At 41.5% G+C, this 22,077-nt stretch overlaps 1 protein-coding gene across 2 annotated transcripts in view; it reads right to left on the bottom strand.

The window, feature by feature from the left end:
* Nucleotides 1-627: 627 nt before the first annotated feature.
* Nucleotides 628-22,077, bottom strand: part of LOC140910602 (rho GTPase-activating protein 7) — a 152,949-nt gene continuing 131,499 nt past the window's right edge. The window contains exons 4-14 of one of the 2 annotated variants that reach the window (XM_073341954.2): nt 20,416-20,479; nt 16,046-17,472; nt 14,567-14,743; nt 12,453-12,612; nt 12,034-12,232; nt 8,389-8,602; nt 7,220-7,334; nt 4,461-4,679; nt 3,485-3,702; nt 3,107-3,280; nt 628-2,418 (exon numbers count right to left, since the gene is read on the bottom strand). In XM_073341954.2, coding sequence (XP_073198055.1) covers nt 2,313-2,418; nt 3,107-3,280; nt 3,485-3,702; nt 4,461-4,679; nt 7,220-7,334; nt 8,389-8,602; nt 12,034-12,232; nt 12,453-12,612; nt 14,567-14,743; nt 16,046-17,472; nt 20,416-20,479 — 3,073 coding nt within the window. In that variant the 3' untranslated portion in view covers nt 628-2,312. The remainder of the gene's footprint in view (nt 2,419-3,106; nt 3,281-3,484; nt 3,703-4,460; nt 4,680-7,219; nt 7,335-8,388; nt 8,603-12,033; nt 12,233-12,452; nt 12,613-14,566; nt 14,744-16,045; nt 17,473-20,415; nt 20,480-22,077) is intronic. The other variant, XM_073341955.2, reaches the window with a different exon arrangement.

The following is a 22,077-nucleotide window of genomic DNA, read 5'->3' as shown; positions in this document are numbered from 1 at the left end:
CCCTGCTCATCAAAAACAAAAGTTTTAAACCCAGTGCACTTAATTAGAAAGCGGCACAATTTTAATTATTGAGTTGGTGTTCAAAAAAACCCAAACCAACCCCAAAAAAATCTTGTAAATCCTTTTCCAGATGACCAGGGATATTTCAATTGACTATAATTTTTAATTGCTTGACTTTTTCATTGGTGCATAGGATTTAACTCTCAGATTTTCATGTTTTATTCATCTGTCCTCTTGTTTTGAAAGAATCTACACACTACCTGAACAGCCAGCAGAGTTTCCTGTTTGCAGTGAACCTCATTTTACATGAAGCTTTATCTAAATGCAATTTTTCCAATCAGAAGATCTCTTTAGCAAGGGTATAAACTCTGCTTCCTGGAGCTATTGTACTGATTTTGGGTCCAATTCTACAGTCCCTGTTCCCATTCAGGCAAAAATTCCCTTTGATAGCAGTGGGAACTTTGAGTGGGAGCTGAATAGAGGATGCTTTATGACGAGGATTCGGTGACATCTAGAGCAATTTTGAAATCCATGTGAGTTAAGAGCACTCCAGCATCTCTTAGGGTCAGACTTGGTATGAAATACAGATTAAGGGCAGGAATTTAGGAAGAACTATGTTCAAAAAGATGGGAAGACACTAGATTTTTTTTCCCCCAGTTTTAAACATTTAATAGTGCACTTATTGATTATACTCTGTACAGACATATACCAAGTTATAAACCTTTTCCTCTTGTGTTCTCTTAAACCTTAATATGTAAAGCATATTTACACTAGAAGGAAAAAAAAATACTTGAGGTACAAACACCCAAAAGAATATCTGAGGTATAAATACAAGTATATTTTAAATTATTATCTTTATCATGCTTTACTTATGTTTGACAGTACACTGTGGGCAAGTATACATATTTGATAAAATGGTATGTACACCATATAATTTTACAAATTCAAAGTTTCAAATTGAATATAGAAGGGCTCCTTATTTATGAAGAATAATACATTTGCCATTAAAAAAAATAAAAATAATACTGACAATGGTAACAAAGTCTCAGCCACCTTGCAACTCATTCATACCCTCAGCCACAAAATACATTTTCCACTTAATACTGCATCTCTAAATCAAATCTGTACTTTATCGTAAAACCTGCATAAAGACCACCTTTTCCAGAGGACCTCTTGGTTTCCTACTGTCCATAGCATGATTGTCAGTGAGAAATATCCAAAGGTTTTTAAAAAAAATTAAATGGCTCACATTGAAGCTCTCAAAGCTTCATGTTAATGTGCAGCTTTCAGAAAGGCAGGTAAAGGAGAGAGAGAAAATCCATCTGAATCTTCCTAGTCAACTTACTCTGTCTGCTGCCCTAGGAGTCCTACCATCAGGATTCCTATGTCTACATTTTACTCTTAAACCATTAGGATATAGCGAAACATACCAAGAGCATGTACAATTATTACAACACATCCAGGAGTAAATGCAACACATATTCACTTTTAGGCAATACAACGATTTGACATTCGTGGCTTTTTTGACCACTAAAGAGGAATTTCAACGCTACTTCAATCTACATAGTTTACAAGTATATTCTGTACTGCAGTAAATTTGCTAATCACTCCTAAAAAGATCACATGGGTATGAAACAGACAGAGCAAGTCTACTATAACAATTGCTTACAGGTTAACAAATGTTAGTAACACAAAACAGGCAAGAATGAAGGATTGCTGCTGCTGGTCCATTGGGTAGTCAGAGATTCCAGGTTGAACTGTATCCAATACATTAAAATCCATTTTGTGGATCCATATCAGTGTGCCAGACACCATGCTTCTAGCTATTCCTTTCAACAATTACACTCATTCACACTTATCTCTGTGCAAACCTTTCTTTGCTTCTCTCAGTGAGAGCACATTGAAGAGTACCAGCTATTCCAGTGGATACACCAGTCCCCCAAAACATTACAAATAAAATGACATATGTACATAAAGCTAATAATCACATGGGAATGAAGTATTTTCACCCCATTCCATAATATATTTGTGTTTAGAGTTTTGCTTCTCAGAAGCAACTCAAACCATCTCGTAATCGTACAATATACAGTTTATTTTTCCTTGCATACAGTCCTCCTATATATTCCAGTCAAGGTCTATACTACAGACCTTACACAGACAGGAAGCAGCTTTAAAATGTATGGGATGGTCACAGTCCAATTCAATATATTAGTCTTCCAATTCACCACTTGCATGTCATGCTATAATCCATTCAATAGTCTTCAGTTGCTAGGAATGTGTACACTGATGATGGGTTCAATGCGTAGTTGTAGTCACCTGGATTTTACTTCTTTATTACTGAAAGAGTCTCTGATTTTAGCAACTTCAGATGCACATAGGTGTCCGAAAGACTTAGTGTACCATTCTGGCATGTGGCCCCTGTAGCATAGAGGGAAACAAAGTAAACAAGAAGCTCTATCAGCAGTACTGGTCCTTACTCAACAAAAGTATATCAAAGGCGTTCAAATGAACATCTGCTTGGCTGCAGTACTGGTTTATTCCAAAAGCCTGGTTGAACAGAACTCTACGGAAACCCCTTTTCTCTGGAGAGGTCAGTTATTAGTTTTCACTAATCCAACATCCAAATCAAACGCACACAGCTTTACCAAAGAAAACTAAGATTTCATCAGAACTTGGGCTCGATCACTAATGTAAGAAGTGTGTGAATTCAACTATTCTCTCTCAAATACTCATGCCTACTAGAAGTGAAGGGGAACAAAAACAACTAACTACATAAAGAACAGAACCACCAAAATATGTACCTGGCTTACTGAATAACTGTGTGAGATTCCACCCACAGGTTGTTGCCCTAGCATGCTTCCAGGAAGAGGAGCAGCCTGCCTGGGCTGGGGCCAAGGGGGAAGCAGCAAGCAGGAGGGGGCCTTGAGGCAGCGTGGGTGGGTGGGGCCATGTGGGGCTGTTTGGTGAGGCACAGCCTTCCTCAGCCTATGATATGAGCCGGCCATGAGTACAAATGCTGAATAATCAACCCAAAACGAACCTCCCCCCACCGCCGAGGAACTGCCGCCACCAACAAAATCTGATAGGACAAAGCGGTAGACTGTACCTTAAATCAATTCTGCACATGTAGGTGAGTTTGGATTTTCCTGACCCGCAGGGTTCAATCAGATACCTGGACAAAAGCACATTAACTCTAACACCAACCACTGGAGCACGGTCATGATCCACCGAGGAGGCTAACAGCACACAAGCTCCTTTTGATAAATTTGTCCGCCATGTTCTGTTAAAAACAAACATGAAATAATTGCCTTCCTTTTCTTACAGTAATGTGACAAGTTTCTACTAGCCTTAGAAAAACTGCTAGAATTTGCATAGTCATGTGTCTACAAACTCCCTTCTTCTGAAGTAGTGTAAACCAGATTTTTTTCTTAAGTTTTGATAGTTCTCTGTCTTAAGCCTAGTGCTGCAGTATGTGAAAGCTCACCTTAAAATCACATAGTCTCTGGCTGGGTGTGGTGCCATGCTGTTCTGGACATACTGGTATACATCTGTCTGACTGTCCAAGGTTTCAATTACTTTAGAATCCAAGAGATCTTCATCCCAAAGATGCTGCTCTTTAAGTAAACGGTTTAAAACCTCTTCAGGCACAGCAGGGACTTCAGTGGTGGCTTTCCACAGCCGGAGCGGGGGTCCTTCAGACACCTGGGAACATCAGCATAGGCTTGTCAGTACTATTACAAGTTACACTTTTCTTTCTTAATTTCTTAGTGTTGAAAAACCTACTATAAAGTGATCAAAACATAATGTCTTATTAGTCTTGTCAGAAGAAAGAAAACCTCATGCGTGAGAATAAGCTGCATGGCCCAATGGAATTGATGTGCAAACTTCCAAAGTTACTTTCTAAAGGGAGTGAACATAACTTTCAAGAGTGGTTCTGAACTGAAAAGGGAAACTGAGAATAGCACTCTGTGGTTCCATCTTTATTGCCTCTCAAATCACTTCTCGCTACCAGCTCTGCAAACTTGATCTGAGAGGCAAGAAAGCTTCTTTTCTTACAAGTAATAAAGGTTCTTGTAGGCCAAACAATACCTTCAGTTACATCTGTGAAAGTTTGTTGGCTATAGGTTTGCACAGGGGTAACTGATCCTGTCAATGAAGTTCAGTAAATATTTTGATTATGATGCACAAGGAAGTACAGAAGGCAGTGAGCTGCCTTCTAGATTGCTGGCTCTGTGGAACTAACAGGAATAAACTTACTTTTGTCCCTAAAAACAGAAGACTCACTAAGATGTGTGCGCTTTTCCCCCCCATAATCACTTTTCAGAATACAGATGCACTTTACCAATTGTTTTCTATTCTGCTGTACCCTCATCTATTAAAAGGTCTATTCTGTACCAGACTAAAACCACAGAAACCGCCAACTAAACAGGAATTGTGAACTTGGGACTCCACTGATGTACCTTCTTGAAGGCCAGCTCTGCTTGTTCTGATGTGGAATAGCTGACCCAGCCTTTGAACTTATCCTTCATCTCTTTAAGCAGATCATCCATGCAATCCTGAAGGTAACAATGATAGTCTGAGGGCTCTGTACTGTTGTTTCGCCCAAGTTCCTCCAGGCTTAAAGGCCTCAGGTCTTGCTCTGTGTAAGAATTCCGACATCTGCTCATTTCTTCAGGAATCTGGGAATTGCAGAAAGAGAATAATCCTCCTAGAACCGTTTCTTCATATTTTGAGGGAAACTGAAGGACTCAGTAGGGTCAAAGCTAACAGTTCAAAAATTCATAAACAACAGTCATCTGAACTCAGCCCCCCACTGAAGACATGCAGGATGACAATTAACACAGAGGATGAATTTAGAGATTGATTGTGTATAAATGAAAGAAGAAAAAGACAAAGAACCTGATAAAGAATGAAGGGGGAAAAAAAACCACCAGCTGTTGAAAGAAATATTTGCTACATACTTCTGCCAACTGGGATTTAAAAGCTAAATATAGTCACAACCCAGATGAGAAAAAAACAGTGAAAGACATGGAGGGGTGCATATATGTGTATATACTGCACCCAAACGATATTTAAAATGCTGCAGTTGCAAAATCAAGCACTCACGTTATGTGCCAGAATTAAAATTGCTCATGGAACCTTAATTTGATCCCCTTGTGTGCATGCATTATGATACAGTTTAATTACATGATCTAATTATTTTTACACAGGACCTCATTCCGTGCACAGAACGGATGGTGCTCACCATAGGAACAGCTACTCAATATTTCTTTTCATTGTACAATGTGTGCCCCATGCCTCATTTATTGCACACTACTCACTGTGTTCTGAACACAGAATTTTTAATAGCCTCATGGGCTTTTCTACAGCAATCACTACTATAGGATCTGAGTACTTCACGAACATTAATGAATTAATTTCATAACATCCCTATGTGGTGAAGGGGTATTATTATTCCCATTCTACAGATGAGGAAGACACTAGTTTTGAGTGCCCAATTTGAGAAGCGTGGGGCCTAATTTTTCAGAGTACTCAACTTTTTATAACAATTTACATGTTCACAGCACAGTTCCCGTTGACTTCAGTTTGCAGTTGAGTGCTCAGCACTTCTGCAAATCAGAGGCCAGGTTCTCAAGTCAGACACCCAACCATGTCCACACCGTTCCACACCCCAATGCCCCACCTGCTGGAGCTCCTCCTCCCAACTGTTGCGATTTCTAGCCCAAGGCTTATATTTAAATCATTCTCATGCTTTGGGATCTGACTCAATTTTTGAACCCTGCAGGTTGGAAAAACTGCAGTCCTCACTACCAGCATCAAACTACAACAAACTTTATTATATATAAATACATAATGTGTAAGAATGATAAGTGATGAGTAACAGCATTGATTTGTCAAGAACAAATAGCGTCAAACCAACCTAATAGGTTTCTTAGACAAGGTAACAAGCCTTGGGGATAGGGGGAAGCAGTAGTTTTGGTACATCTTGACTTGAGTAAAGTTTTTGATACGGTCTCGCATGACCATCTCATAAACAAACTAAGGAAATACAACTTAGATAGAGCTACTATAAGGTGGGTGCATAACTGGTTGGAAAACCATTCCCAGAGAGTAGTTATCAGTGGTTCACAGTCAAGATGGGTGGGGGGGGGGGGAAGAGAATAACAAGTAGGGTCCCGCAGAGATCGGATCTAGGTCGGATTTATTCAATATTTTCATCATGTTTTTATACAGTAGCACAGCATACACTTCTAAAGTTTGTGGATGATACCAAGCTGGGAGGGGTTGCAAGTGCTTTGGAGGATAGGATTAAAATTCAAATGTATCTGGACAAACTGGAGAAATGGTCTGAAGTAAATGGGAAAGGACTGCCTAGGAAGCAGTACTGCAGAAAGGGATCTGGGGGTCATAGTGGATCACAAGCTAAATGTGTCACCAATGTAACCCTGTTGTAAAAAAAAAAGCAAACATCATTCTGGGATGTATTAGCAGGAGCGTTGTAAGCAAGACACGAGAAATACTACTTCTGCTCTACTCTGTGCTGATTAGGCCTCAACTAGAGCATTGTGTCCAGTTCGGGGTGCCACATTTCAAGAAAGATGTGGACAAATTGGAGAGAGACCAGAGAACAGCAATAAAAAGGATTTAACGATATAGAAAACAGGATCTATGAGGGACCATTGAAAAAATTGGGTTTGTTTAGTCTGAAGAGAAGACAGAGGGGAGATAAAACAGTTTTAAAATACTGAAAAGGTTGTTATAAGGAGGAGGGAAGCAAATTGTTCTCTTTTAACCTCTGAGGATAGGACAAGAAGCAATGGGCTTAACTGCAGTAAGGGAGGTTTAGTTGGACATTTGGAAAAACTTCCTGTCAGGGTAGCTAAGCACTTGAATAAGTTGCCTAAGGGGGTTGTGGAATTTCCATCATTGGGGATTTTTAAGAGTAGGTTAGAAAAATACCTGTCAGGGATAGTCTAGATAATACTTAGTCCTGCCATGAGTGCAGGGGACTGGACTGGATGACCTCTCGAGGTGCCTTCCAGTCCTATGATTCTATATTGTTTTTTAAAAGGTGCTTATCTGTTTGTCTAAGAATATAGTCTGTAAACAAACTAAAGAGACTCTTGGCTCTCCATTGAGTACTTGTCTATTTTTCACAGAGCTCTTTTGATTACTGCTGAACCAATGGTGCTATTTGTTTCACAGACAGCTGTCTCACCTGGAAGAGCTTCTTGCACTCAGCAATCATATGGGCGAGGCCTTGAGTTGCAGCCAAGTTTTCATTTAAATCTTTCTGATCAGGTTTGCCCAGACTCTGTTTTCTCTGCATCACCCTAAGGAGGAGGAAAACAAACAAGTCAGTATTAATTAATGGCTTGTAAGTAAGCAGTATAACTGCACTATGTCCTGATGGCATAGACTAGAGCTGCCTAGGACAGAAAAGTTGGATGTAATGTTAAATGTTATTGATGACTTTTCTTGCTACTGCAGCTATGCCTGTTCTGTGGCAAGTCTAACCCATTGTAAACTTGTTCATAGTTGTAAATAGCCACACTGGCTGCCTAGCTGACCACCATGACCAGTTCCAGTAAAGAGAATGGAGTGTTCATAATGGGAAAACTGAGACTCCACCTCAAGCTGTGGGGATGCTGCTGACATGGCCTCAAAGGCTGGTTACCAGTCACAGTTCAATGTCTTGAAAAAAAAAAAAAAAGTTTAAATAGCACTTACCAGTCACTCCCAACTCCGGGTTGTGAATTCCACTGAGTGACAGGGCCCCTAAATGTTAGGTTCTGCAATGCTCAGCCTGACTCCCCCATGTGATTCTAGTTCCTGGTAATCTATTTGGTGACTTTTTCACTAGGGCAAAGCCTTTCCTTTCAATTAGCCCCCAGATAAGAGGAAATTGGAATAAAAACCTGTCTGTAAACACTTTGGTTCCTTGCTCTTGCTGGTGATCTGAATACCAGCATTAGAGTGTGTTTATGTATAAAATAAATGAGGAAGCAGCACTAATTGGACTATTCCATTCTGATTATGGGTAAACTGTACCACTCTCCAGTGAATGAGGGTAAATCTGTAACCAGCCAGGTCTGTTCCTCGGACCTGGTTGGTTACATATCTGACCACCTCTTCAATTTTTCTCCCAATCGCTGTTTGCAATGGAATGTCCCAATGAACTTCATAACACCCATCCATTCTTTAGCTTGACCTAAACTCTGGGAATTTAAAGTTTAATTACTTAGTCTGACATAGGATAGTGGCACAACTGAACTGAATTACCCCTGCAAGACATATGCAGTAAGGAGGCTAAAACATGCCTTCTTAATCCTCAGGGATACCTAGTGGTGTTATTTTAATACTGTTGTACAACTGCAGGAGACAAACCTTGGAGAAGAATTCTCTCTCTTGAGAGTATTTAAGTGGAAGAGGGAAGGTGCTAAACACACAGCAAGGTTTGTTGGCGTCATCTGGTTTTCCTTCACTGCAGCGGTGACATCACTCAGGAAATAAAGAAGAATCTGTAGGACCTCCCTGTTCTCATCGGGTAGAAGCATAACAGCAGCCTTGATAGCCTGGAGCCGCTGATCCTTTGGCACATCTGCATAACATTAGTAATATTCTCATCAGCTCACTGATTTTCCACACACATAAGCATGAATACATCCCAATCCAAAACTCCAGCTTCAACTATTTCACTCAAGTTTGAAAGGATTTTCTCCAGGATGCATACCAGTCACAGGGATTGCACAGAAGATTTTTTTGCTTATTGCCGTCAACTTACCTACCCCTCAGTTATTTCCTGCCTCAAGAGAAACTCAATAGTATAAAAGTTGTGCCTATACCACAGTTCGTAATAGAATTTAATTTCAAGCGCTATATCCTCCAGCAGCCCTGCTAAAAGGGCTGTTAACTGCAGAAGTCTGACTGATGATCATGGGCAGTAGCGAACATGGAAACAATGTCCCGCTAACTCAGATTCCAGCAAAAATTCTTCAGCTCTCATAAAGTTCACAAGGGAAATGCATTTAACAATCAGTGAAGCAAAAAAACACAATAAATAAATGGGTACTAAACCTTTTCAACACTGATGCCATAAAATACCAGAAAGTGCTTCACCAAACACACACAGGTCTGTTTTATTGAGTAGATCTTTCAAAGTCACAGGGTGGAAAAAGAAAAGTCACTGAGATGCAGCCCCATACCATTACACAGCTCCATGGTTACGGACAACAAACACCTTGGGCAGGAAATTTTGACTCGTGTTTTTATAAAAACAAAGTCTGAAAGAAAAAAAAAAGAAATAACCCAGGCCAGCTCTGCTTCTCAGAGTGAGTGCCAGTGAGCCACCTCCAAAAAGGCAATTTGAGGGGCTGAATCATTTGGCCTTTCCACCATCATTGGCACTGCAAAACTTTGATGACATGCTCAAGAGAAACTTGGCAGTATATCTCATCTGTAATTCTCTCACTATTAACAGCCCATTTATTTTGTATCACTTTGAGCATAAGCTAAACTGTAGGGTTTTTTTAAACTGACGTAGGTGATGATGTTAGAATGTTTTAAAGAGTACACTAAAATATCTTACATATGATCTACTGCCTTCCACCCTCAACAAGCTCAAGACATTTTACAAGTGGTGCACAGGCACAATCAGCATACAATATGCTAAGCATAATACCAAGGGGAGGGGAAATTCTGGCCATACACCAGGAAGAAAAATGTACAACTTCTAAAGGATTTTGCTGTCTATGGACAGCAGATCAAACTTCTGGCCTCGCTCACCCCCCTTTTATGGGCACAGCAGCTGCAACCCCTGCAGATCAATCCCACGGGAAGGAGAAGCAGAATAGGGGAGTGCAGTTTTTGTAGCACTGTATTAAACTTCCCCTGGCACCAGCCACTAGAAAGTATTTCTCTGCAGGGTTTGTATCCAGGGTGGTGGGACAGCCATCATTCCTCTCCACCCCATATCAGTTGGTGCTAACTGAGTCGGCATTAGCACAACCTCTTCAGCCCTGTAGAATTCCCATGGGGAGCTTTGGGGGAAGGTGGGGTGTGACGTAAGGCATTCAGCTATGGTGATGAGGGCAGTGATGAAACCTAGATGGATAGCATGAAGAGTCCCTCATAGTGCTATGCTACCATGGAGCCTAGGAGGACACCACGGGACCACAGAGGCAGCATGAAACCACAAGGTCCATGTATGCATCAACCTGGCCTCCCGAGGAGGTCAGAGGATCTAAACGTTATGACAGCTGATGCCCTCCCATTCCAAAGAAACGGTTAGGTAACAGCTCAACACAGAGGAGAATTGGGGTGTGATCTGATCATCTCTAGTATGCTAGCTGGGCGGGGGAATCTGCAAAGGGACTTCAGTTTTGCAACACTGAGCATCATGGTACCTCACTTTTAGGCATCTGGGAGGGAGAATCATAGGAACAACTGCAATCCACAAAGCCAAGTTAGGCACCTAGGCTCCCTCTACAATGAATAGGGAAAGATAAGCACTTAAGAATTCAATCCACAAAGAGTCAGCATGCCAGCTGCCAGAGCTAGCTAATTGGATATGCCAATGAGAGGTAATGTGCTAAGCCCTGCCCCTTTCTTGGAGATAGGCATGTAACTCTGCTTACTGATCCATGAACAGGAACCGGCCGCCTAGAGTCAGATGGCTGAGGTGCCTAAGATATTTCTTGCTAAACGAGTTAGGCACCTGCCTCATGCTATGCAGAATGGCTGCTGATGGCACTTGCATCAGCAGCACCACCCACCTTGTGACTTCTACGTAGTGGTTAGAGGACTTGCCTGGGACGTGGGAGACCCAGAACCAATTCCTTCCTCTGCCAGAGGGGGAGAAAGGATTTGGACAGTGGTCTCCCACCTCTCAGGGCAGTGCTCTAATCTCAGAGCTCTGGGATAGTCTTATGTGGGGCTCCTGCAATCTCTCCTGCCGAAGCTGTTCCACTGTGGAGAAACAACAAAAAAGTGATTGGAGCTGGGAGACTGGACCGGAGTCTCCCACCTTTCTAGCCCAATGACTGTTCCACTGTGGATAAATTAAATATAGTCACTGGGTTAGAGAGAGTGAAAATGACTCTCTAGGCCACTGATTAAGGGCACCCACCTTGATCTTAACCCTCCTTGAAACGGGACTGGATCAAAGTGCATTAAGTAACTAACTGCACATCAGCAGGGTCTACAAGGACAGTTTGTCTGTGGCAGGCTGGTGCGGGGTAGAGTCACACCTCAGCATGCCATGAAACAATTGTTGGTGTAGACAAGCCCCTAGGTGCCAAGTGAGTTTAGATGCCAACAGGGTTCAGCAGGAGTCTTGTGGATTGCAGTAGAGCCAACACTGGGCCTCGGGTGCCTAAAGTACCATTGTGGTTCCTACCCTAGGCACCAATAGTAGAAATGATAAAATGGCAACTGTAAGATTAAAAATGTTTTCATAAGCTTATGAGTGCTGCTGTCGGGCATAAAATGACACAAGATGAAGGAATGTCACAAGTTTGATCAATCCTGATGTAAAAGAACGTAGTAATTTTCAAAGCAAGTTTGCAAATTTCTTCAGAAAGCTCTCCTAACCCTGTATTTGCATGCCCTCACCCCACTCTCAAATGAGACATTAAGATTTAAAATAAAGTTTATCACCAACTGTGCCAGGAGAAGACAGGAAATTCCAATTCAAAGAGGCAGAGGGTTTGTATTGGTTCCAAGCATTCAGAAACAGATGAAACTGGGAGAATTTGCCAGCTACATCACCATATAACTAGAGAACCAAAAAGCAGTTTCACAAGAGGCAGGATGACAAATAATGGAGACTTCAAAAAGAAAGTAAAGTATACGATGGTATCAAATGGCATTGTTTCCAAATTCCCTAGTAGCCAACACATGTGGTGCCCAGATGAGGGATATATCTGGCAGTTCAGCCTTGTAAATTAGACATTGTAGGAGTGCATATTTGGGAATATTTCTCTGAAACCAGGGCCCAATTTTCTGTCTCACCCTGGGAATCTGAGGACTTACATTGGTAGATCTGTAAGAACGTCTCAGAGAGTTTATTGGTCATGAGCGGCTCAGGTAGATCACGAAAGTACTGCTTTACCATGTCTGCTACATCATAAGCAGACTGGCCCTCATAGTTAACGCTGTCTGTTGAGCTCTCATTCATTTGGCGCAAAGCCTGGATTCTTGACTTGACTCCAGATTTCCTGAACAGTCCAACCTACATGTGTTTGCATATTTAAAAAAAAAAAAAGAAGACATTAATCCACCAAGGAGGTGCCAATTCCTACAGTCCTATCCACTGACTTCAACGGGAATTGTGCTTGAATATGGCTAGAGTAAAAAAGAAATAAGGGCTTGAAGATCTGGCTCAAGAACAATAATCAATCAAGTGCTGGGATGGTGACAGCGTAGTGGAACGGCAGTGAAGTGAAACTAACCTGATCCAAACAGTGGCTGCGGAGGTACCGCATTGCTTGCTGAATGCTCTGTGGGAGAGGCTGCCCTGTACGCTGGACATTAATTGGCAGGGGAACTCCAAACACATTTCGGTCTTTATAATCTGGGACCTTAATCCTTTTCATAAACTTTGGTACAGCCCTATTTAAGCAGAGAGAATGAGAAGGAGAAAGCATAGCTGTTAGCACAGCATACACATCATTCCTAACCACACCCACCCACCCACCATCTTCTGGATTCCAGTAGCTGTAACATGCTAAAAAAAATAAGTGAAATAGTATTCACTCTATTAAAGTCTTTCTATGTGAAAGCCTTAGCAGTAGCACTGAAAACATTTAATCTTTTCCAGAGAGGACGGCGGGGGTAGAAATGGAGCATATCTATGTTAGGAAGGGGCTATATGTTGATTGCAAGCATTAATAGGTGGTGCTAGTCTATCAACTCCAGTACGACAAATGCTATGGGGTAGAACAAGAACCAGGATGAACTATAGTAGAGTCAAAATAAATCCCGTGGCCAACAACCCTTTATAATGTAGCTTCTTTAGGTCTCTCAAGAAAGATGGGCATGTGAACAATAACCTTTTTGTATGTCAACCACTCATTCTATAAAGCTCTCAAGCCAGGCTGACCGCCCACCCGTATGTGTAACAGCAGGAAGCTGATGTAATACATTTGAGTTTGTCAGCTAAAAATTTCAGTTCTTCAAATGACCTCTTTGAGGGACCCCCCTCCTTGCCAGGCCCCTATTTTCAATGAAAGGCCTTTCCATTTGCTTTTGACTCAGAGGAAAAATGTACCAGAGCTCAAAAGAATTATTTACTCTTGGAGTCTCAAGAGTGTTTTCTCAAATAAAAAAATCCTTTAGCGTCTGAAAGTGTTGAGATCATCTCGCTAATGAAAGAGAAAGTTAATGTAGGATACAAAACTTCAGAGGACACAACAGTGTTAGAAAACAGGGAGACTTAACTATACAATGTATTATGCTTTTGGGGGATAGCGTGTTCTACAAAAAATAAAAAGAATCAAACTTTATTACACTATAGTTAAACATGGGGCACTATTGATATATGTGTGAATAATACTTGCTTTGTCAAAAAACACGCCAGCAGAATGTGAACGAACACATTACGATCCCCACCGAGAATCTGAAGCATGCAGGGATAACCGGTCAATACTTATTTCTGTCTTTCAGAACAAACAACTTCTGTATTTAGCATGGCTCACATAATAACAGCCTTTGAACAGGAGCTACTTTGATGTTGGAGTTAAATACTCAGATTCCTGGAGAAAGCAGGAGGCCATAAGAACGAAGGGGGAAAAAAATATTGTACTTTTTGCTGCTTTAGGGTTGCACAGACTATGCAATACAGATATGGCAATAACAGGTTTTCTATTTCACTAATCTGACAAAAAAATATTGACTGGGTAACGAAAACCTGAAGCGGCTACAGGAAAACTCTGCGTTTTTTTCCAAACTTGCTGAATTTTTTTATTTTGTTTTTATAAATAACTTAACTGGATTTGGGTTTTTTGTTTAAAACAGAATGTATTCAGCATAAAAAAGGTTAGTGGTCAGATAGTGACACACTCAAAGTGATGGAAACTTACTCAGCTGAAGTGCCCTGGCATTAAATAAATGATATAAAGAAGAATACCAATGACGGAGAAAGGCAGAAGACTTTGAAGACAGTTTTCTGGTACCTTAAGATGTGCTGAAGTAGGTCTCCTTAAGTGCAAATTCTTTTAATACATGATTATTCCTTTGTGCTGTGAATGCTAGCTGGACTTTTCCCAACACAGCCAGCTCGTCTGTGTTTCATGAGCATCCGTATTGAAATGCACTCCCATGTCCCTCCCCGTTAATTGCAGCCACTCTCTGTGGCTCCCTCTTAATGAGCATCTGACACCCAATGACATTAAAACAAAGTGAAGGGTTAATGGGTTTAGTATTGTCCTCTGAGGCTAGAGCCCCCTAGGAGGGTGGCAGAATGTTAGATGCAAGTAAACAAACAGGGAAGATAGTTGGGGATTAGTGACATGTTTTCTGTATTCATTCATTACTGGCAAATCCCAAGGGTTTGAATGGTCCTTACCAGTTGAAGCCATGCTTATTGGAAGGTGTGTATTTCTCCAGGAGGGCAGTTAACTTCAAAAGAGAGTATTTCTGCAATAGGTTCATCTGTGCCACAGACTGGCTATTAATCTGTAATGACACAGAGCTCAAGCTGGGCCCGTGGGAGCTCTGAAAGCTGTGCCATCTCAGTTTATGCCTGCAGGAAAGGAGGGGAAAATAAAAAGCAATTTATTGAAGTGTCTTTGGAAGGTACATGTGGAAACCACAATGAAAGGATTCTCTCTAATGATGTGGAGAGCATATGTTCTAATGAGTGTATTTAAGAATGTGCCATTTAGAAGAACATTCCATTCCGTATTGACATTTCTGACAACATCTGGAAATTTTGACTTACCTACTACATATCAGAAACTCCTAACTCCATATATATAGTAGATAAGGCAGAATTTCAGGTATTAATGTGGGAGCACACAACCTGGGCTGATTACTGCGATGTAGTTAGTGCTATCATGGCAATTTGCACAATATGGTACGAAGGGGCACTATGATGTTCAAAATATGGCACTTCCAACAAGTTGTAAAATGAAGGATTTGACCACATAGCCATGGTCTCTTTTGTGATGCTGTTTTGGAAAGAGCAGGGATACCACCACCAGTATCCTCTCTTATTTAAAATTCTGGCAATTACATTCTACATTTCCCACACACCCCAATTTCAGCTTGACAAGTTCTTCCTCACCCACACTCAAAAAACTATTTTAATGTTGCTGGTGAAGATGACTCTGACATTGCACTGCAGAAAGAGTTGCATTTCAGTGGTGAACACAACATTTTGAATAAACAAATACACTTTTTTAAAGTGGCTTGGTTGGAAACCATTCCAGATTAAAGGTGCTATAAAAATATTATCCTCACCATTAATTTCTGAAACTGATATGTAAAAGTCACATATTTGCTTTAACCACCACAGTTACTTCTGTGCTAAGGCTTTAATTCGGTCTAATGCAGGGGAGGGCAAACTATGGCCGGAGCGCTGGATCTGGCCCATCAGGGCTTTTAATCTGGCCTGTGGGATTGCCAGCCCTGTGGCATAGTGGGACTAAGGCAAGCTCCCTGCCTGCCCTGGCCTCACACTGCTCCTGGAAGTGGCTGGCACCATGCCCCACCCCACTCCCAGGAGGTAAGTGGCGCCGGGCCGGAGCCCACACCCCAAACCTCTCCTGTACCCAGCACCCCAATCCCCTTCCCTAAGCCCCCTAACCCTTTGCTGCACCCCAAGCCCCTGCCCTGAGCCCCCTCCTGCACTCTGCACCCTAACTCCTTGCCCTGAGCCCCTTCCTGCACACCACACCTTCTCCCACACCCCGGACTCCCTCGTGCATCCCAACCCTGTGCCCCAGCCCAGCATGACCCTGCATACAACTTCTCCACGCAGATGTAGCCCTTGGGCCAAAAAGTTTGCCCACCCCTGGTCTAGTGGAAGAAGCCTGTTACTGACCTGTTGGACCGTGTCAGTGATGCACCCACCCCAGAGTCCCTTCTGTCCTGCATTCCTGAGGGCTCTTCAGTCTCAGTCAAGGAATTTCCTGTACTGTCAAGGTCACTGGGGGTTGTTCGATCATTATCTACATCAAGGTGAATCTGCTTTGGAGAGGAAGGGCATGGGGAAACAGAATCTAGTGCTGAATCGGAGTCCCCTTCATCTGAAAACTTCTCTGACCACTGGTTCACTATTCTCTGCATCCCTTTTACATGGTACAGGATATCATCCAGCTCTGGAAAGATGTCTTCATTCTCAAGGTCTGCCAGGTCACCTGTACTGGAATACAGAATTGAACCTGGTACATTGTCATAAATGCTAAGGCGGCTGCCCACTGAGCTAGAGGAGTTGCGCCTTTTCCCAGTGCTCAGTTCCTTGGAGCTTTCTGCACTGTTCTCCCTCCTGAGGGAGAGATGTCCATGTCCATGAAAGCTTCCAGTTCTCCAGTTCACTGAAGAGTTGCTCTCTGATGGGGAGAAGTTACCATTGGAGAGCGCTTTGGGAAAGGTGCCTGGCTTGTGGTCTTCAGGGATAAAAAACACAGTGTCTTCTGCAAAACTTCCCCTGTTCTTAAAGTTCTGCTCCATGACATCACTGAAGGTTGATTGGTTGAAGGGGTCAAAGCCTTCGAGGTACATTCCCACCCTTTTATTATATGCACTGAGGCTGCGTGTTCTTGTGACGGGGCTGGGTGTGCTGACAGCGCTGCTTGTCTCAGACTGACTGCCACTACTGCTGGTCTGGGTGGAATTGGAGACGCTCCTTTTTCGTACCATGGGGACGTTAATATGATTGCCATTGAGAGTAGAAATTTCCACACAGTTAAATTGTTTTAGCTTGTCCTCATCCAGGCCCTCTTTCAGGATGGGCCCACTGATAATAAGACCCAGTTTGGAAGGGGCTTTATTTTTGCCATGGTGAGAGCTCTTGATTTTCAGGCTCTCCATTCTCTTTAACAGGCTCTTCGTTTTAGACCTCGCATTCTTTTCATTAGCTTTCATGTTGAAGCTGAAGCTAGACAGCTCCTTAGGCGAGGGCAGGCTGCTGAAGGAGTCATCGTTTGTTATGAAGTTGCCTGATGAGCAAACGCTAACGACTGAGTTTGTTCTGGTGGTGGTTGCCTCACTCTGGGGGGTGACTTGGTGGCTACTGGTGCTGCTGGTGCTGTGAATGGAAGCTACCTCCTGACGCTCACTGAGGTCTGTCAGCACGCTTTCGTGGCTAGCTGCGTTCGTCAGGAGAGGAGCTTCTGGGGATGAGGGATTCAAATCTTGTTTTGGAGGGAAGACGTCAAACTCCTCAAGCCTAGACCACCTCTTGCTGTCCCTTTGAAAAGTCCATTTACCACTTATTGCACAAGGCTCATCTTCATCGGAATCTTCACTCTGCGAGCAAAGAGAGCATCCATAAGGTATAATGGCAAACTGGTAGTGATGATGGCAAAGTCCTTTCAGTAAGTATACTTAAGTGTGTGATCTTGCTATCATTTAAGTTAATATCAAGACAGCCATGGGCTTCAATTAGAGCAAGACTGGGCCTTTGAAGCCAATCATAGGTCATGATAACACATAATATGCAATATATCTTAAGACTTATTTTTTTTTAAAAATAGATGAAATATATGTTTGAAGTTCATTTCAAAGCTGTCTTGCAGACATAAAGCAAACAGACCAAATAATATAATCTGCCTTAAATTGCTCTTTTCAACAAACCCCAGTATCTCTAGGCCTTTAATTAATTGGTCACAGTGGATACCCTTGAGATCAGTGGAAATTCCTGGCATACATAAAATTTTAAACCGGAGTCAGTGAGGGGCAGGTCTCACTCTGGTCTCTCTCCAATGTTACTCTGTTGAGCGTGGCTTTGTTTATATTCCTTTGCAATTAAGAGATGCTTCTCAGACATTCTCAATTGTAGTAGCTTAACTTCTTACACATCCTTGAAGCTTAAATGGTCTTATAACTGTGACTAATGAGATAGCAAGAGAACCTATTACACTGCTACAGTTTAATGCCTCCAGGCTCTTACCTGGTCCTTTCCTCCCCCATAACCCAGCAGCTGACACTAAGATTGTCCTGTGAAGTTTCTACTTCAGATTAGCTCCAGGCAATTTTAAACATTACTTCATAGATACTGAGCAGTAAAAGCCAGCAACAGTGTGTAACACAAGTAAATTGTCAGTAACCTCTCCACTGATTATATTTGATGTATGGGCAGAGCCTGAGGGTATGTTTCAGCATTGCCGCTTAAGCCTCAATCTTTTACTGCAAGGGAATGATCTTGTATGACCACCACACTTCTTTTCCATCTACATGGAGAAGATCATATGACACACAAGTTGGAAGACCAGAACTAAAAAGAGTACTATTTTAACACACCATAGCAATACAGGATACATCTTTGGTGCTAAACAAAGAACAAAACGTAAACTTGCCAAAGTTAGTTTTCTACATAGTTAATATGTGCCAAAGTTCCAGTTTGTTTAAACTGTTTTCCTTAAGAAGACAGAAAGTACCAAACAAAAAAACCAACACCACCATAACAAAACCAAAAACCCCACAGAAGCCATTACAGATATACGTATGTACAGCACATAGAGGACACACTGCACTCTGTGGTCCGGATGCTGAAACTTAAGATTCCATTCCTGAGTGAGGAAACAATGGAGAAGTTTGCCTTGTTAATTAAACTGGGAAGTTTGCCTACAACAGGAAAATTACCTATGCCTGACAATGGGTGCCACTCAATTGGCATTGAACATGATTTGACTACAAGGGAAGTCCAAGAAAACAGTATTCATTCAGATGCACCCATTGCTGACACTGTCAGCAACAGGTAATTTTCCTCTTGTAAACAAGGCTTTAAGAGCCAAATCCTGGTCTTCATTAAGTCAACAAAAGTGGAATTTGGCCCTATATTTGTATATTACTCTACTGATGCTTGAGTCAAAACCAGAAATAGGTCCAAACCAAAACATAAGATCCAGACTTTGTAGAAAATTAGGCCCATTTTTAACACAAATCTTGATCACTCCGTTGTTAATGAGGCTCAGAAACAAGAAAGAGACCTGATTTCAGGAAACAGAAATCTTCTGGAAGTCAGAAAACTTCATTATACATTTCTTATGTGTATGCTATCACAAAATGTTATCTTTCAGAACCTTCTTTGCTACATACCACAAATGGATGGGGGGTGGGGGGCAGGGAGAAAGGAGACTGATCTTGGTAAACACCCTTAAGATTATTTGCAAGCATTCTTGTCATGAGAATGGCAGCATTGTATTGCATAAGTTTAGTCATCTTCATCTGCAGCTATTCACTTCCAGTGGACAGTCGTGACTACTGTTGACCTTTAGCAGGCAGACATGCTTTCAGACTGCTATCCAGCTGTTCAACTGAACTGAAGAGAAGTTCCTCCCCACATCTCCAAAAAACCTTTCACAATGCCTTTGCCCATCAATCAAGGACTTACGCCAGGGTATAATGTTTTATAATGCCAATTCCTTTATTTATATCTTACTATTAAAAATCAATAAGCACAACTAAACTTTTCATAAATACTATCATACCAAATCCAAACTAGAAATTCTATCATTGCTCATCTTGAATGGTAGTGGTCTTAGTTTAAGACTCACTGACTAATGAGATTGTCCTGAGCGAACAGCAGAGAAACTCTACAAACCATGCTGATTTCCTTACCAATGTGCTTCAAGCTTATTTAACAGTATTCTTCAGAGATTTTGCCTTAGTTTAGATTAGTATTTTAAACAGTGATTAAAAAGCCCCTGAGTAATGGGTCCAACTCTGCAAGCTGAGCATCTTTTGGGAAAGGTTGGGAATCCTCCGCTCCCTCTGAGCCTGCCTACATGAAAAAGCATTTTGGTGTTCTAACTGGGTTCTGAAGAGTCAGCTCAAGTTAGCTGAGATGATGATTTACTCTGGTCCATGCTGATTAGTCAGCACCATATGGGCTGAGTCATCATCACAGATGAACACGAGAGTGTGAATAGTTGACATAAGTGTACTGACAGGTCACAGTAGTTGAGAGTGCGCCACATCCGTGTCTCAGAGTCCGTAAAAGATTTAGCTGAATCAATGAGTGTATTCGCTTACAGGGCCAAATCCTGAAGTCCTTAATCAAAAGATCACAATGAAGAGTAAAGAGTGTTTTACCTGTGTAAGGATGCCAGATTTGGCCCAGGAACAATCTTGCGCTGCAGCTAAATTAGATGAACTACGAGATCATGTTCAGCTTTTTTTTTTTTTTTTTTTTAATGGTTCTGTAACGTAGGATGTTAAAAAACAAAACAAAAACAAAACACATCTTACCCTTTTTCTATGTGGACTAATTTCTAGCTTCATCACTGCACATTTGTTTAAAGTATTTAAGCGCCTGTGGAACAAAACAAAACACACCAAGTTAACAACAGCAGGCCTATGACTTTTGTGACGCTGGCTATTTCAATTAAAATGCCTTTGTGAAGGCTATCTCCAAACTCCTTTGCATACAAAGAGCCACAAGGGGAGCCTCAATTAGCAATTATGCTTAATTATTAACACATTACTTCATCTGAATTCTGGGTGAGAAGAGTAGGGGTAGAGGAACATTTACTAGTTTCCCTGGGTCTAGTCAAAGAGAGGGAAGTGAATAACTGAACAGTCCAAAGAGCATAGAGACAGACCAAGTTTGAAAGTGCCTTTAAATTAATGAATTACTAATAATTATTGCTTAATATCAAATATCTTTTTACATATAATCCTGAAGCAAATTATCCCAACATACATAGAATAAGGTACAAAGAAAGTGCTTCTCTGCAACTGTGGGTGTAATGCAGCCTGCTGTTGCTTTAATTTTTTACCCTTCTAGTTGAAACCTCAAAGAGGAAAACTAATTTTCCACACATCAGGTGCCTATTTTGTTCCTCTGTGGTGTAACATAAATTACTTTCAAGACAGCCCAAGGACAACTCTACTAATCTGTTAAAAAAAAAAAAAAAAAAGAAAAAGAAAATCATAGACCTTGTTCTTCCTTCCAAGTCTGTACAGTTTCTTTCATATCTAAGACTGTGGCTCTCAAAATAAAAACAAACAAAATTCATTGCTGGGTAAGAGTACAGCAGCTATAATTAACCAGGCTCCCCATGAAATGCGCTTTTAAATTCATACTTTAAGGCATTACATGCATCTTTTTGTATAATCTTCTCTGGCTGGCTGCTGATCCAGTGCCCATTGAAGTCAATGGAGGTCTTTCCATTAAATTCAGTAGTGTTGAATCAGGCCCTGCGTGCATACAGTTCCAAGCAGAGTAATCTGACCTTTTCTTAGTCCTCTGATAAATTAGGGCACTGAGTTCATTGAGAGCAGAATCAAGCATATAAACACTCCCAGTTTAAAATGTAGGTCTTTATTTTACAATGTTGATGTCTTTTAAGCTAAATTTGGAGAAGCTAATATACCCCTAGTTTCTCTTTTTTTTTTAAAAAAAAGAGAAACTAAAAGGAAAATCCTAGATACCTTTACGTATCAGTACTGAGTCTTGTTAATTTTATGTAATAACTTAGTAATGCCTAGAGGATGAACCACCAACCTCCTTCACTTTCTGCCCACCTTTTGCACAGACAAGGGTTTTTACACAGGGTTTGACCCGGCACTCACTGATGTTTATGGCAAAGCTTTTATTGGTTTCAGTTGTGAAGGATCAGGCCCTTAGGAAATGGAGGATCCAGTTGCATGATAAAGATGAAACAAAGGTACAGAGCCTTGCTCAAAACTAAGGTCACACAGCAAGTAGGGGGCAGGACAGTCTCCTCATTGTTCAATGGGTGGTCCTAGGCCCTGTTTCCAGTGCACTAGTCAGCCCCTGCTCTGAAGACAGAATTATTAATTTCCGTGTGTGCTTTCCTATGGCTCTCATCATTGTAGCATGAGAGAGCGTCTCTCAAACATTGCTATTTATTTTCACAACACCCCTACAAAACAAAGGAGTGGGAT

This window comes from Lepidochelys kempii, chromosome 4 (assembly GCF_965140285.1).
Source record: "Lepidochelys kempii isolate rLepKem1 chromosome 4, rLepKem1.hap1, whole genome shotgun sequence".
Classification (NCBI taxonomy): domain Eukaryota; kingdom Metazoa; phylum Chordata; order Testudines; family Cheloniidae; genus Lepidochelys; species Lepidochelys kempii.
The sequence above is the reverse complement of the archived record's forward strand: the minus strand, read 5'-3'. Positions and strand labels throughout refer to the sequence as shown.